At 35.7% G+C, this 14,116-nt stretch overlaps 2 protein-coding genes across 4 annotated transcripts; both read left to right on the top strand.

Moving 5' to 3' along the window:
• The first annotated feature begins 4,483 nt into the window (after nt 1-4,483).
• LOC110639979 (adenine phosphoribosyltransferase 3) lies at nt 4,484-8,166 on the top strand. Of its 3 annotated transcripts, none has more exons than XM_058130896.1 (7): nt 4,484-4,858; nt 5,080-5,189; nt 5,284-5,394; nt 6,207-6,299; nt 6,545-6,694; nt 7,245-7,303; nt 7,654-8,166. In XM_058130896.1, exons 1-7 carry the CDS (start codon nt 4,668-4,670, stop codon nt 7,702-7,704), a joined length of 765 nt encoding a protein of 254 aa, XP_057986879.1. In that variant the 5' UTR covers nt 4,484-4,667; the 3' UTR covers nt 7,705-8,166. The 3 variants fall into 3 exon arrangements, with proteins under 3 accessions (XP_057986879.1, XP_057986878.1, XP_021646799.2); XM_058130895.1 differs by having other exon boundaries at nt 4,485-4,851; nt 5,073-5,189; XM_021791107.2 differs by having other exon boundaries at nt 4,490-4,851; nt 5,076-5,189.
• Nucleotides 8,167-12,185: 4,019 nt separating this feature from the next.
• Nucleotides 12,186-13,643, top strand: LOC110639957 (transcription factor RSL2-like). Its single transcript, XM_058130513.1, has 4 exons — nt 12,186-12,852; nt 12,944-13,198; nt 13,285-13,416; nt 13,527-13,643. Exons 1-4 carry the CDS (start codon nt 12,226-12,228, stop codon nt 13,617-13,619), a joined length of 1,107 nt encoding a protein of 368 aa, XP_057986496.1. The 5' UTR covers nt 12,186-12,225; the 3' UTR covers nt 13,620-13,643.
• The last annotated feature ends 473 nt before the right edge of the window (nt 13,644-14,116 follow it).

Here is a 14,116-nt window from a genome sequence, read left to right on the forward strand (position 1 = left end):
GACTACATATTCTGTGGCACAGTACGCACGACTCTACATTCGAGAAATAGTTAGATTGCATGGAGTTCCGGCTTCCATAATATCTGACAGAGGGCCCTAGTTCACTTCTCGATTTTGGAAGAAGCTGCAGGAGGCACTTGGCACACAATTGAACTTGATGCGACTTTCCACCTCGCATGACGGGACAGTCCGAAAGGACAATCCAAACACTGGAAGACATGCTTCGCATGAGTGTTTTGGATTTTGGAGGTCAATGGGATGATCAGCTAGCTTTGGTGGAGTTTGCCTACAACAACAGTTACCATTCCAGCATAGGGATGGCACCCTATGAGGCATTATATAGAAGAAAATGTAGGTCTCCTCTGTGTTGGACGAAAATGGGAGAAGCGAAGGTGCATGATGTAGACCTAGTGCAGTACACTTCAGAGGTAGTTCCTTTAATCAGGGAACGATTGAAAACAGCTTTCAGTAGGCAGAAGAGTTATGCAGACCCCAGACAGAGGGATGTGGAGTTTGCAGTAGGCGACTATGTATTCCTGAAGGTTTCTCCGATGAAGGGAGTCATGAGATTTGGAAAGAAGGGCAAGTTGGCACCTCAGTATATCGGACCTTTTGAGGTTACGGATAGAGTTGGAGCAGTTGCTTACCGGTTGGAGCTATTACCCAACCTTTCTCACGTTCATCCCGTATTTCACATCTCCATGCTCAGGAAATACATTCCAGATCCTTCTCATGTACTACAGCCGGATGTAATAGAGCTAAAAGAGAACTTGACATTTGAGGAGCAACCTGTAGCCATAGTGGACTACCAAGTGAGACAGCTAAGATCCAAACAGATCCCTATGGTTAAGGTTTTGTGGAGGAGTCAGACGGTGGAAGAGTGCACCTGGGAGTCAGAATGGGATATGCGTAGCAAGTATCCTTATTTGTTCAATGTATAATCATGTGCTTTATTCTGCCTTGTGTAAAATTCGAGGACGAATTTTCTGTAAGGGGGGAAGAATGTAACACCCCAAAATTTTAAATTTCATTATTTTATGAGCATTTTTGGTACTTTAATTTTATTTAAATTTTAGGATTTTTTTTGAGATTTTTCGGAGTTTAAAAATCAGGTTCGATTTTCCGAAAATATAAACTTTGATGATTTTTAAAAATTAATTTAAAGACCACGTGGCAAAACTAAAAATATATTTGGAATCTATGAATTTTTCTGAGTTTTCTGGAATTTTTTCGAAATTTTTGAACTTTGTTTTCGGTCCCGAAGTAGTGTAAAAATTCAAAAATTTTGTATCCTAAATCGAACCAGTCGAATCAAACCGGACCGGATCGGACCGGTCGAATCGGACCAGCCTTTTCTTTTTCTTCTTCCCTTCCTCGCGCACGTCCGACCTCCTCCCCTTCTCTCTCTCTTTTCTCTCTCCTCCCTCCTCCCCTTGCCGAGCCGCCACCTCCCATGCCTCCCTACCTCGGCCGTGCTCACCCTCCCCCACACCGGCCGCTGAAACGCCGGAACGGCTTGAAGCGGCAGCGTGGCGCGCGACCGTTCACCTTCCCGGTCAAAATCCTGCCAATCCGGCCACCAATCGGACCAAGTATTGTATCTAAAATCATCTACTCGTCGAGAGCTTTCCATAGATACCAAGAACACCGAAATCTATTGAGCGGTTTGTCCAATTTTTGCCCGGGAAGTTTTAGCCCATTTTGACTTTAGGGCTAGATTTCTCGCAAACCGTGAATCCCACGAGAAAACCAAGAGTACCAGAGCGCTCCACTCGTCGAGAGCTTCGCGGCGACATAAATTTTGAATTTTTCCGACACCGTTTTTCGGTGGGTCCCACGGAACTTCGCAGTGTCTTTCCGAGCATTAAATGAGCTTAGAAAATTCTGAAAAATTTATGTACTAACCCCCGTGTTGTGGGCTTCATGTAAGTATCCTCAATTCGCGGAAATTCGACAGTTGACCGGGTCTGCAAATTTCGGGCCAGACAGACCCGTTACTGGAAAAGTCTCCGAATTGGACCGAGGTTTTGGCTACCCCCCATTGTCAGACGTCCCGAGCGCGTTCCCGAAGTCGGAATCTGCAAAGGTAAACCCGAACCTTGCTTTTTCGTAATTTTCTAATGCTAAATAGGATTAAAAATTCATAAAATATTCGTGGTAGATCAGAAAATTATGATTCTTTTTGCAATAGCCTAGTAATATTGCTAAGGAACGCGGGGCAAAGTTTTAGAATTTTTAGAGCTTGTTTGGGTAGTTTTTGCAAAAATGATCAATTATAAGGACTAAATTGAAATTTTACATATTGTGATGGATGACTGATTTGATGGGCCCAGGAGGGGCTGTGTGATGTGATTGAGTTGTGGATATATGGATTGTGAATATAGAAGTGTGTTTTGAGCTATTTTGCAGGTTGGGTAGGTCCTAGGTATAGGGGAGACTCTGCCGGATTTTCGGCACGACTTAGGATATATTTGGTCTTTTCTTGATTGTATTGAGTCATTTGTATTAAATAATTGTAATGTAATTGTCAGGTGAGCCTGGACAACCTTCTTCCTCCTCCTAGCCGCCACAGTGACCGTTGTCAAGTCTGTGAGTAAAATATTAATTTTAATTATAATTTCACTATTATTATATGTTCAAGTATGCCCATACATCACTTATATGCATATATCTATGTAGATAAACTTTAGGCACGATTTATGTTGCATTCATAACTGTGAAAGTGCCATGTATGTTGCTGTGGTAATTTGGAGCAGTGTGCGTGCGTTGGCGTGCGTGTGATGTGGTGTGGACTATGGATAGGACGGGTAGTCACGGCTTGAGATCTTCGCTGGGACCCGATTCTTCGGGGGGTAGTCACGGCTTGAGTTCTTCGCTGGGACCCCCGATTTGGTTTATTAAGCGAAAGTCCGGCTTGAGTTCTTCGCTGGCACCAGGTTGGATTTAAGAGAGCTGTATAGGGGATCAGCTCCCATATATTATGATTGATATCAGTGGGTGTGTGAGTGCTCCAAATTACTTTTATGATGTTATGATGTGAAAATGTTGTTGATGTTGCATTTCACTCTATAGGGTGCATTAGTTTAAATAGTTATAGAGATTATGGTTAAAATTGATATTTTACTCTATAAGTCGAACGCTCACTCCTGTTCAATATTTTTTTTCAGGTCACAGGAGGATATTTTTTAGATTAACCTGCTTTCTTCCTCGCAGGTCGATTATTAACGTTTGTATAAACTTGTTAAATCTTAGAATTTCCGCATGTGTTAGAAATGTTTATTTGATATGGGTCTGTAAACTAAATTATTATTTTGGACCTGTAAACTTAATATTCTATGCATGTTTGATGGATTGGATGAGGGAGCTGAGCTCCCATTTATTTTTATGCTGATGAGTATGTGGAGGGTGAGCTGAGCTCCCTAATTGAGTATTTATTATGTTTACAGGTCGGGTGAGTCAAAAACTCTCCATTGAAAGGTCCATTTTATGGTCGAACTCTGTCCGGTTGATTTCTTGAAATTGGGCCCAAATGGGCCTTAGAGTTGGGTTAAGTGAATAGTTAGGCTTACTACGGACCTCGGGGGCTTTAGGCTGGCCCAGGTCCTAGTGCCGGTCCGGCCCATAGGTTGGGTCATGACATTCATCGACCTTGAAACAAGGAATCTGTAAGGCAACTTGAAAATAAATATGCAAGGGAAGAACATCAACACTAGATCAAGTGTTAATGGCACCCAAATAACACAAATCTTTCCCTGCTCAATATTATCAAACCCATACAGAAATCAGGAGAAAAACAGCAAAATCAAAGAGCATTCAAGAACTAAGACCACATTGAAAAACAAGAAAAGGGCTAGGCAAAGGGGCTTAGAGCAATGCCCGCCTCCATGATTGCTAGCCAATGAAGCTTCGAACACCTTACCACCACATAGCATTAGAACCAACTGCCACATGCAAAGCTTTCCGCAATTCTTGATAAAAAAAAAATTCCCATCCCGACATCAAATAAATAGAAGCTGGCCTTAAATTTATCAGTTGTCATACCCATTCATATATCCCAGCACGGTGCTTGTTATTTTTATTGCCTTTCAGCTACGTTAGAAAAATTTAAAAAACGTGCACTTTGAATTGCCTGCATAATATTGCATAATAAATTCCAAATCCAATTTGCATTTACTTGTTAGGTGATTATTTATTTAATTATTAAATTAAATTATTAGAAAAATATACCAAAATATAAACGATGTGAAAATGTATTGGATTAAATGAATTAATAAAATATTAGTCAAATATAATGAAGAGTGAGAGGTCCACCGAGTCGTTTTGGCATGATAGAAAGAAAATACATTTTTCAACATTCATCTTGTGGAACTATGGCTGGGGAGCCAAGTCTCTGTTTCTGAACGCACAAGTATTTAGTAGGTCGGAAATTTTGGATACAAATACCAATAGGCCACAAACCGGTTTTGATTTTCAATTAATCCCAAATCCCAATCTTAATCCGTTTCAGAGATTGGATCAGCCCCGGTCCGGGTCAAAATTCAGTCCCTATTTTGATTTTCGCATCTACAAATAGATTCAAATAATAAGTGGACGGCTACCAGAAATACATGAATGGTATCAGAGCAGAGTAGCCACTTTGCCAAATTTAACTTCACTGAATAAGTATCATGCTACAGAGTCTGCTTCTCCGTGCTTCTAATTCTATCTCGCTACCGTTGCCTAACCGTCACCAACTCTCTCCGTCTCCAAAACCACTCTCTGCTTGGATAGACGCAGCTCCCTCTGCTGGACAATCGCCCTCCAATTATCGATCTGCACTCCCTTCTCTCCGCTGTACTGCTGCTGGTGGAGGTGGCAAGTTCCTCCTTGCTCATCCACATCTGATGTCAAGTTTATACTTAATTTAGGCTTAAAAAGCAGTGGACAAATTCTCTCTTTTCTTTAACCTCATTGGTGGAATCTTTGTTTTTATCGTTGTTCGCGTCAACAGATATAATTTGCATTGCCCCTGTGTGTGTGTGTGTGTGTGTGTGTGTGTGTGTGTGTGTGTGACAATCTCACTTTGTGTGGAGCAGGAAGTGAGTTGCAGCCGCTACAAAATCAGGGAATGGCCGCTCAAGACGAGAAAGATCCTCGAATAGCGAGGATTTCCTCTTCAATCAGGATCATCCCTGACTTCCCCAAAAAAGGTTTTCTTCGGTTTCTTTTTGGTGTGTGTGTGTGTGACAGTCTTCACTTGGTTTTGCTGACTTAGTACTCAGCAATTGCTTTTTTGGGGGATAGGGATTTTGTTTCAGGATATAACTACGTTGCTTCTGGATACTAAGGCGTTCAAGGACACGATAGATTTGTTCGTTGACAGATACAAAGGGAAAAACATCTCCGTCGTTGCAGGTTTTTTTGTGCTATGCTTTTTATCCTTTATTAATTGCAAGATGAGATTTTCTATTTTTTGCTATTCTATGAAAGTCTAGACTGTTTGTAGCGTTCCTTTGTTCGTACAAATCTTTACTCGTTATCCAAGTGCCAATTTTATAAGGGTTTGATCGAACATTTTAAAATTAAATGTAGCTTTTGGTTGGGTGTCTCTGTGAATGTTGAAACCTTCTTAGGCCTTTCACCCTTGGTTTTGATTGTCTTTTGTCACCAATTTTATCTCAAAGAATACTTGTTTTGCAGTTTGATTGTTTAGATGGGAAAGCCTATGATTCTTATATTTTTTGGGTCTAAAGTGGACTTGCATATGAGTATTGACAGGAAAAACTGGTAGGATTACTAGGCTTGGTTAATTCTGCGTGTAGGTTAATAAATTTTTCAATAATGAAAGAGGATAACAGCAATACAAATTGGGCTGTAATGTAGTTCTACAAACATAAGTACTCTATCAAGATTGAAATTTAAAGAGCCGACTGGAGATGTATTGACTACTGCATTGAAAGCAAGTAAACCCAGAAAGGAAATGGCCACTCTGAAGAGAAGTGGAATTATCAGAAGTAAAGTCAAAGTTATTTTCTTGGCCCTGGTCTAATAGGAAAAGAATTTAGAGACATGGAAGAACAGTTATCTAATTTGTTTAGTTTGTTTGTAACTTTTTGCCACTTTAGTAGTGGCTGACTATTTTTCTTTATTTGTGATAAAGTAGCTTTATTGTTTTTATGTGTTAGCTTTATTGTTTATATGTGTTCTGACATCGATAGCATATTTAGGTATTGAAGCAAGGGGTTTTATATTTGGCCCTCCGATTGCATTGGCAATTGGTGCAAAATTTGTGCCCTTGAGGAAACCTAAGAAGTTGCCTGGTATGGCTTTTACACTTGATATTGCTTATTTTTGAGAGGTTATATACTTTCCCAGAGTTTGTTATAGGAGATAATTCTTGATTGGTTACTGCCGGAGCTTGATGATATTTAATTTGTATTCCTGCTCAAGGATGAAATGATTAGATGATTTGTGCTAATATATTCCAATGGCAATGTTGCCGATTTCAAATTTTTTATTTTAAAAATTTATGCTTCTAAGACTCAGTGTTTAACTGTTTTATCAGGGGAGGTTATTTCAGAGGAGTACTCATTGGAATATGGAAAAGATGTAATCGAGATGCATGTAGGTGCTGTACAAGCAGGAGAACGGGCATTGGTAATAGATGATCTCATTGCAACTGGAGGGACATTATGTGCAGCAATCAGGCTACTTGGTAGTGTTATAAAGCTTAAATTATAGTGTAGTTTATCATTTTTGGCTGCCTATTTAGTCTTCAATATGTTTCCCTTTAATATATTTATTTAATTGGTTTGAGACTTTAGAGGAGTGAGCTTATGCGGTTACATCGTTTTCCTTTTCAATTGAAAGGGGATTCTCCTTTGAGGAGGATGGAGAATGTATTGTTTGAATTGGCATCTGAAAGTCAAAATCTTGTCTGGGAAGCCAATCTAAGAAGAAGTTAGGGCCATCTATGTTGTGCAGCGCTGTTGTCCTTGCAAGAGTTAGGTTTGCATAGCATAAGAAATGACCTATCCTTTAAACATTGATATTTTGATTTATAGGTGATTGAAACTTTTGTATTGGTTTAATGATGTGTGCCAGTTGCTTTTGGTCTGCCTACACCTAAAAGTTTGTTGAAATTATGCTCGGTTGTTTGCAGTCTCATCAATGGTTATTAAATAATCACCTGCTGGTTATTCTTCTTTGTGTTGTCGGTGCATGCATCTTCACATCATTAATTATTTGTCATTTTTTTGTTGCAGAGCGTGTTGGGGTACATGTTGTCGAATGTGCTTGTGTCATTGAATTGCCAGAGCTGAAGGTATGTCCTTTATTTCTCATTACAGGAATATCCATGTCACTGGTTACAATTAATCATAAAACCTTGCATGACTGGAGGGCCTTACTTCTTTCATTTTTTTTCTGCTTTCTTTTTGTATCTTCGGTAGAATGTCCTCTCCGTGAGTTATTTCTTCTCTTGACGTTCTCATTTTTCTATCAAAAAAATTTTCATTGTTGCCTCTTACAATATCAATGTTTACTGTCTTATAATTTCTCTAAATTAGATAGAGCTAGTCACTGACTTTCTCTTGCCTTCTGCTGCTACTTGCATTTAATCATATCTTGTGTATTAGTTTCATACTATATGTGTGCTTTTCTTGTTCATTACAGGGCAGGGAACGGTTAGAAGACAAACCACTGTTTGTTCTCATAAGCGGTTAGAAGACAAACCATTTTTTCTTGGAGTGCCTAATAACTATAACCCTTCTCAAAGTTATGAACTTGATAAAGGTGAAGGAAACTTGGTAATAAAGTATGAGGACTCTTTTTTTAAACTTCTCTTTTTGGCTTGATTGCATTAAACTCTAATTTTAATTATTGTTGGCTTTTATGGCCATGTGGGTTTGCGGTAGGGGAATGACCATCCTTGATGTCTGGTTTTGGGGCAGTGGATGGATTGGGTACACCAAATGTCATTTGTTTCCCACACAGTTATTTCATCTTGGTGGGTGGAGCATGAATATGAAAAAACGGGAGCACTAATGTTGTCCCTTAACAGACGCCGGCCCACTTTTGCCTGCTTGCCTGTATGCTTCTCTATGTCGTGTTATGCTACTATAATTTGTGGACGCAAAAGATTCTGCATTTGATGCCTTTATAAGATTTAATGCGCTTGAAGCTGAATTCCTCTCTTTTCTTAAGTACAACTATTTGTTTTTCTGTTTGAAATTGCCCCAGAATTAAAGGGTTAATTAGCAACAAAAGAGCTTATTGTCAATACCTGAATGTGACTGTAATGCATATACGCTTGGGTATAGGTAAGAACTTTTCAGGTGATGATTATTGACAAAACAAGTCATGCATGTATTTGTAGAAGCAATGCTAAACTACAACATGGCAAGTTCTACAAAATTTAGAAAGCTGATTAGCATGGCTATCTTCAACTGTATTCCCTGCGTAGAAGATGATAGTTACGAGAGGCATTGGGAACTCTCATGTTGACCTTAGAGCATTTTGTGTCGAAGGTCTTCAGTGATGAGCATCCGAATTCTATTATTAGTATTAGCAGGTAAAGTCTTGATGAACAGTTGAACGAATTCAAAAAAAGGGAAGAGCTTTGCCTTCCAATGAGCTGGAATCCGAAGTGGACTTCGCACTCCAATCCTTTTAACTCTTCTAGTAAGCAATATAATTTTCCTCTTAAATGTTCAGAAACTTTGCAGGCAAGAAAAAGGTGGTCTCTGCTGTCCAAACCAAAGAACAAATAGAACAGAGAGCATTTGTCTCCCATTGCTGTTGCCTAAATGTCGCGGAGGGATAAGAATTAAAAGTAGGGCCAGGTTAAGCAATGCAACTTCAGGATCTCTGTTACTCTACAATCCAAGCAGTAGATGGAAGATCTCCAATTCTTTGCTGTATAGAATTTCTTTTGCCTCCAATGTGGAGACATAACCCCACAAACAGGGCCTTGTATACGTGTGGACTATGGAATCATAAAGCCTAACTGCAGGCCAATATTTTTTCGGTTGATTTATTTCTCATTGAGACTAACCCTTTGTTTTGATTGGGAGAAACAGAGAGAAAGGAAAAGAAATTTGATTTGTCCAAAATCTCTTATTTAGACATCAAATAGAGAAAAGAAAGAAAAAGAAAGAAAGAGAAATTTTATTTCTTAACTCCTCTGTAATTAACCCAAAACATTTCCATCCAAATTGATAGGAAATAAAAAGAAATCAAACTAAGTTTCATTGATGGATGCGAATATTTATTCTTCGGAATCATCACAAGAAATAAGAGCGGCCAACTCAAATGAGTGGAGGTTCTAAATCAGAAGGAGAATGATTCATTAAGATCTTCTCATAATGCCTCTATCCTCCTCTTCGCCTCCTCAAAGTCTACGTTTATTTATTTAGGAAATAGAGATAGAAGAGATGATTGAAGCAGTCTCTTATTGACAATGTACTCTTCATGCATTTCTTTGGGGTGCACACTTTCTATAAATTTGAAACAAACGTATCTCTCAATTAAAAATGGGGGCCTGGACTTCTTGTTTTGGAGTAAGAACCTTAGGGTTTTCTTAATTTGTATTATTCATATTCATATTCATATTAATGAAGCCAGCTCTTAACAAGATAAGGACGTTTGCGCAGTCTATTTGACTTGGATGTGTACCCCTTTTTTTTTTTTTCTTTGAAAAAAATAAAACTAATGTCTAATGATATATTATCTCTATCCTTGTATATATATAAAAAAATTGTCTAATAATTAGCTTACTTTTTTTAAAAGAAAAAAAAATTTGACCTTGCATTAGTTTATTGATATCCTAGCCACAACAATTTATATGCCCAGATTACAAAATATCAGAAAATCATTGACTTGCACTAAAATAAAAATTTTAAAAAAAAAGCATTGACTTGGGAATTATACACTTAATGATTGGAATATTTAAATTCAATGAAAATAATTAAAATTTGAGACGACAACATTTGATGGATGATCCCAAATTGAATGTGAAGTAGAGCTACAATGATTTGCAGTCCGATAGACTTGAAATGAAGTTGGAAGAAGCTTTCATAACAATTCCATTTTATTTTATAAAATAATTTATTTTCATTTATAAAAGAATTATAATCCTCTGATAATGCAACCGACAAAAATTAATCTGTTGTTTTTCCATGAATTAATAGTGTATTATGTTCCTTAATAAGATTAACAAGTTTGACGTCTCACTAAGATATCAATATTTTACCCATGAGTTTAAAGGCTGTGAAATAAATTAGTGTTTGAAAAATTAAAAAGACGGCTTTTGTTGACTTTAAGTGATTAATTTTCTAATAATTCCATCACGAATGGCTTTTAGTATTTTCAATGTCATTTTTAAGTACAATAATTAAAAAAAATTAAGAAAAATTAATCAACTTTAATTTAGGATTATTAAAATTGTTTCTATAATCTATAATATTATGTGTAATAAAACTCTCATATCATTAAATTATTATGTAATGATGAAAAATTTCTTATTTAGAGTTTAAAAAAACCCATTAATATTTGAAGAAATAAAACTCTTCTTTGCATCTTAGCTTCCTTATACTTTCTTTGAATTAAGTATAATGTGATTTATTAATGTATTATATCGTATAGTATCACTTTTATTATTAACATTTTAAGAAAAATGATATAATACATGATGGTTTAATAATATTTTTTTGCTTAATTTTGTATTACATGATAAAATAAATATAAAAATTACTATAATATTCTTTACCATTTTAAATATATATATGATTTAAATATATTTATTTAAATAAAATATCAATTTATAAATAATTTTATCATAAAAATAATTAAAAATACATTTTATTTTTTTTAATTAATCACTAAATATGCATGATAAAAAGATATGATATATTGAAATTTTATAAATTATATAAGAATAAAATAAAAATATAAAATCTTTAAGCTATGTATGAAACCATAACATACCTTAATTCAAACAGTGTTAGTTTATTGGCAAAGAGCAACTGCCAATTTACTTAACTTACTTGCAATATAAGTAAATATTAATATAAATTATGTGTGTACTTGTATTTTTCTCTCTTTATGATTTATTTTTTTCTTATATAAAAAGAAAAATATGAATTTTTTAGACAATTATTTTATGTCTTTGTGTTAATAAATAAAAATGTTGAATTAGTGAATTTTAATTTAGTTAATAATATTAAATAGTTTTAAAATTATATGGTTATGAGTTGAAATTTTAATTAAAAAAAAAATCTTGAATTTTAAATGCATTTAGTAAGTCCAACTCTAACTAACCTTGAAACGTGTCAGTTGAATTTCCAAGTACATATGAGAAAGAAGAACACAAGAGATTAAAAAAATGAATGCAAATGGCAATTCAAATAATAAATAAGAAAATGATAATTATTTAAAATTAATAGAATAAATTACTTTTAATCATTAAAAATAATAAATAATTATTAAATTATTATAAATAACTAGCGAAACAAAGAAAATTTACATATTAAAAATATAATTAAAAATAAATTATACTTTTTATAAACAAAATAAAATATTCGAAACATTTTTGAGCTACAGATATCACTGCTATTAAATCAAGAACAATGAAACCAGAGAATGAAAACAAGCTTAGGTTTAAGCCGCAACTGAGCAGACAGATAAAGAGTTCGATGGTTAACGTGTCGGGTTTTGCGCGTTTAGTTTGATTTAAGAATATCAGATTCATGTCCATGTCACGGCCGTCCTCAGACTGCAGTTTGTTTATGAATTATAATTAATCTCTCTCTTAACATGTAAGAATTCCATGGCTTTATTATATTCAGGAAGACTCTTCCCACGTTCTCAAGTTTTCTAATGCATAAAACTCATGCTTTTCCCCTTCTTATCACAATTAGTCTTCTCATTAATCACTTACGAGAAACTTTTTTGTTATTTTAATTTATCATCTTAGTTGTCCTTGGCCTGGAATTGGGTCCACTGTGGACTCCTGAGTTTATTTAGAGAGAATTAGGACCTGCACCAGAGGAATGATTAGGTATTAACAATTCTTAATAAACAAATGAAGTCAATACTTGCTAACATTCTTTGCAGGAATTGGGTATAAATATGTTCCTGGTTTTTTGTTTCTCTCAAGCCCAATCAAGCTTCAATTAGCAGTACCACTAGCGAAACATAGCCTCACTTTCTCCAACTACATAGGCTTGGGCTTCTTCTTGTTAGAGAATGAATATGGAGACTCTGGGAGCTTTTCCTGATGGAGAATGGGACTTCAGCAGAATGTTCTCCACCCAAGATCAGATTGACATCACACCAGAATTGCTTGGTCAGTGTTCATTTCCTCTCGAGAACGATGGAGGATTCCAGTTTACTAACCCTTTAGATTTTTCCTCAAATCCTGAAGCCAACGTGAACATGGCTGGGGTTGATGAGAGTCTGTCTTATTCTTGTAATACTCTCATCAACTCTGATTTCGATCTTATTTCTCAGGAAAATAGTAGCACTAGTAACTGTAGCAGTAGTGCTTTGATTTCTTCTTCCAGCCATGAAACCTACTTCTTTAGTGATTCTAACCACCTTCAGTCAACAAATGATGATTTTATGTCCATAGATTTTTGTATCATGGATGAGAAAAATTCAGGCTCTCTTGTCCCAATGTTTCCTGAATTTGCAATGCCAGAAACTTTCCGTATGAATGAAAATATGATCAGTGCCAAGGTGGGGGATTTAGATGATAGCCAGCCAGGAGCTAATGCTGTACCTGCCAAGGGATTGCAGCCGAAAAGAATGTTTGATTTCCCTGAATCAGAAGTCAATCCATCAGAGAAGAAAAAGTCTAGGGTTACAAGAGATGTAAGTACAATAATTTGAAAGTATGATTGTCTACTAGGACAATTCCTTTCATCAAAATAAGGTATTTATCATCATTAATTTCCAAATGCAGGTGCTTAAGAGTAAGAAGAATGTAAAGTCCAAGAAAAATCAGAAGTTAACCCCAAATTGCAACGAAGAAGAAGAGAGAAATCCTGGAGTAGATGGACAGAGCTCTAGCAGTTGCAGTTCGGAGGAGGATAATGCTTCCCAGGATTCTAACAGAGGAGCATCTTCTGATTCTAAAGCGTCTGAAGCTCGCAAATCCAATGGCAAGACAAGATCTAGTAGGGGATCTGCCACAGATCCCCAGAGTCTTTATGCAAGGGTAATGCACTAATGCTAGCATACAAAGAAACTTTTGATCCATTTACCTTCATTCTACTCATAGATTTTATTTATTAAATCTTGCAGAAAAGAAGGGAGAGGATAAATGAGAGATTGAGAATCTTGCAGAATCTTGTTCCTAATGGAACAAAAGTTGATATCAGTACAATGCTAGAGGAGGCAGTCCATTATGTAAAGTTTTTGCAGCTCCAGATCAAGGTAATGGCAACTGTATTTTTATTTTTATTTTCTTTTTCAACCAGAAGACAAATAATTTGTCTTCTTTAATCTGAACTTATTTGCTAATCTGTCTTCTTTTATCTTTTCAGCTATTAAGCTCTGATGATCTGTGGATGCATGCCCCTATCGCTTACAATGGTATGGACATTGGCCTCAATCAGAAGATCTCTATGCTTCAATGATCTTGAAGGAAGCTGCCATAAACAAAACAAATGAGATAGGAATATATGTGAACTAAAATTCAGTCACATGGAATATTAACATATATATATATATATATATATATATATATACATATATATATATACTGTTGTTTATTTCATCATACTTGATCTGCTTATTGTCCTTTTATGTATACATTAAGAAGAAGATGACCATTCAACATGATCATTCAAAAGTTGCCTGACTAGAGAGAGTCTGGCTATGCTGGGGAATTTGAGAGCTTGTGCACCCCATTTCCACAACACACATCCTTAAAATTTAATAGATGGAAAATCATAAATGGTGTGCTTGAAAAGTTTAAAAATAAAAAATTTTAATTTAATTGAATTTTATTTGATGAATTCATATGTTTGGAACATTTAAAATTACTACTATTTAATTTTTTTGATAAAAAATAAATCATTTTGAAATAAATAAATTCATATTAAAGGTGAAATGATTTTAAAATTTTTAATTT

The sequence above is a fragment of the Hevea brasiliensis genome, chromosome 12 (genome assembly GCF_030052815.1).
Source record: "Hevea brasiliensis isolate MT/VB/25A 57/8 chromosome 12, ASM3005281v1, whole genome shotgun sequence".
Taxonomy (NCBI): Eukaryota; Viridiplantae; Streptophyta; class Magnoliopsida; order Malpighiales; family Euphorbiaceae; genus Hevea; species Hevea brasiliensis.

What these genes read in the sequence shown, in the direction of transcription:
- LOC110639979 (XM_058130896.1), top strand. Translation starts at nt 4,668, where the DNA reads ATGCTACAGAGTCTGCTTCTCCGTGCTTCTAATTCTATCTCGCTACCG. An exon ending in AAACATCTCCGTCGTTGCAG is followed by an intron (nt 5,395 to 6,206) that starts GTTTTTTTGTGC and finishes TAGCATATTTAG; the next exon opens with GTATTGAAGCAAGGGGTTTT. An exon ending in TGCAGCAATCAGGCTACTTG is followed by an intron (nt 6,695 to 7,244) that starts GTAGTGTTATAA and finishes TTTTTGTTGCAG; the next exon opens with AGCGTGTTGGGGTACATGTT.
- LOC110639957 (XM_058130513.1), top strand. Translation starts at nt 12,226, where the DNA reads ATGAATATGGAGACTCTGGGAGCTTTTCCTGATGGAGAATGGGACTTC. An exon ending in CCCAGAGTCTTTATGCAAGG is followed by an intron (nt 13,199 to 13,284) that starts GTAATGCACTAA and finishes TAAATCTTGCAG; the next exon opens with AAAAGAAGGGAGAGGATAAA. An exon ending in TTTTGCAGCTCCAGATCAAG is followed by an intron (nt 13,417 to 13,526) that starts GTAATGGCAACT and finishes TTATCTTTTCAG; the next exon opens with CTATTAAGCTCTGATGATCT.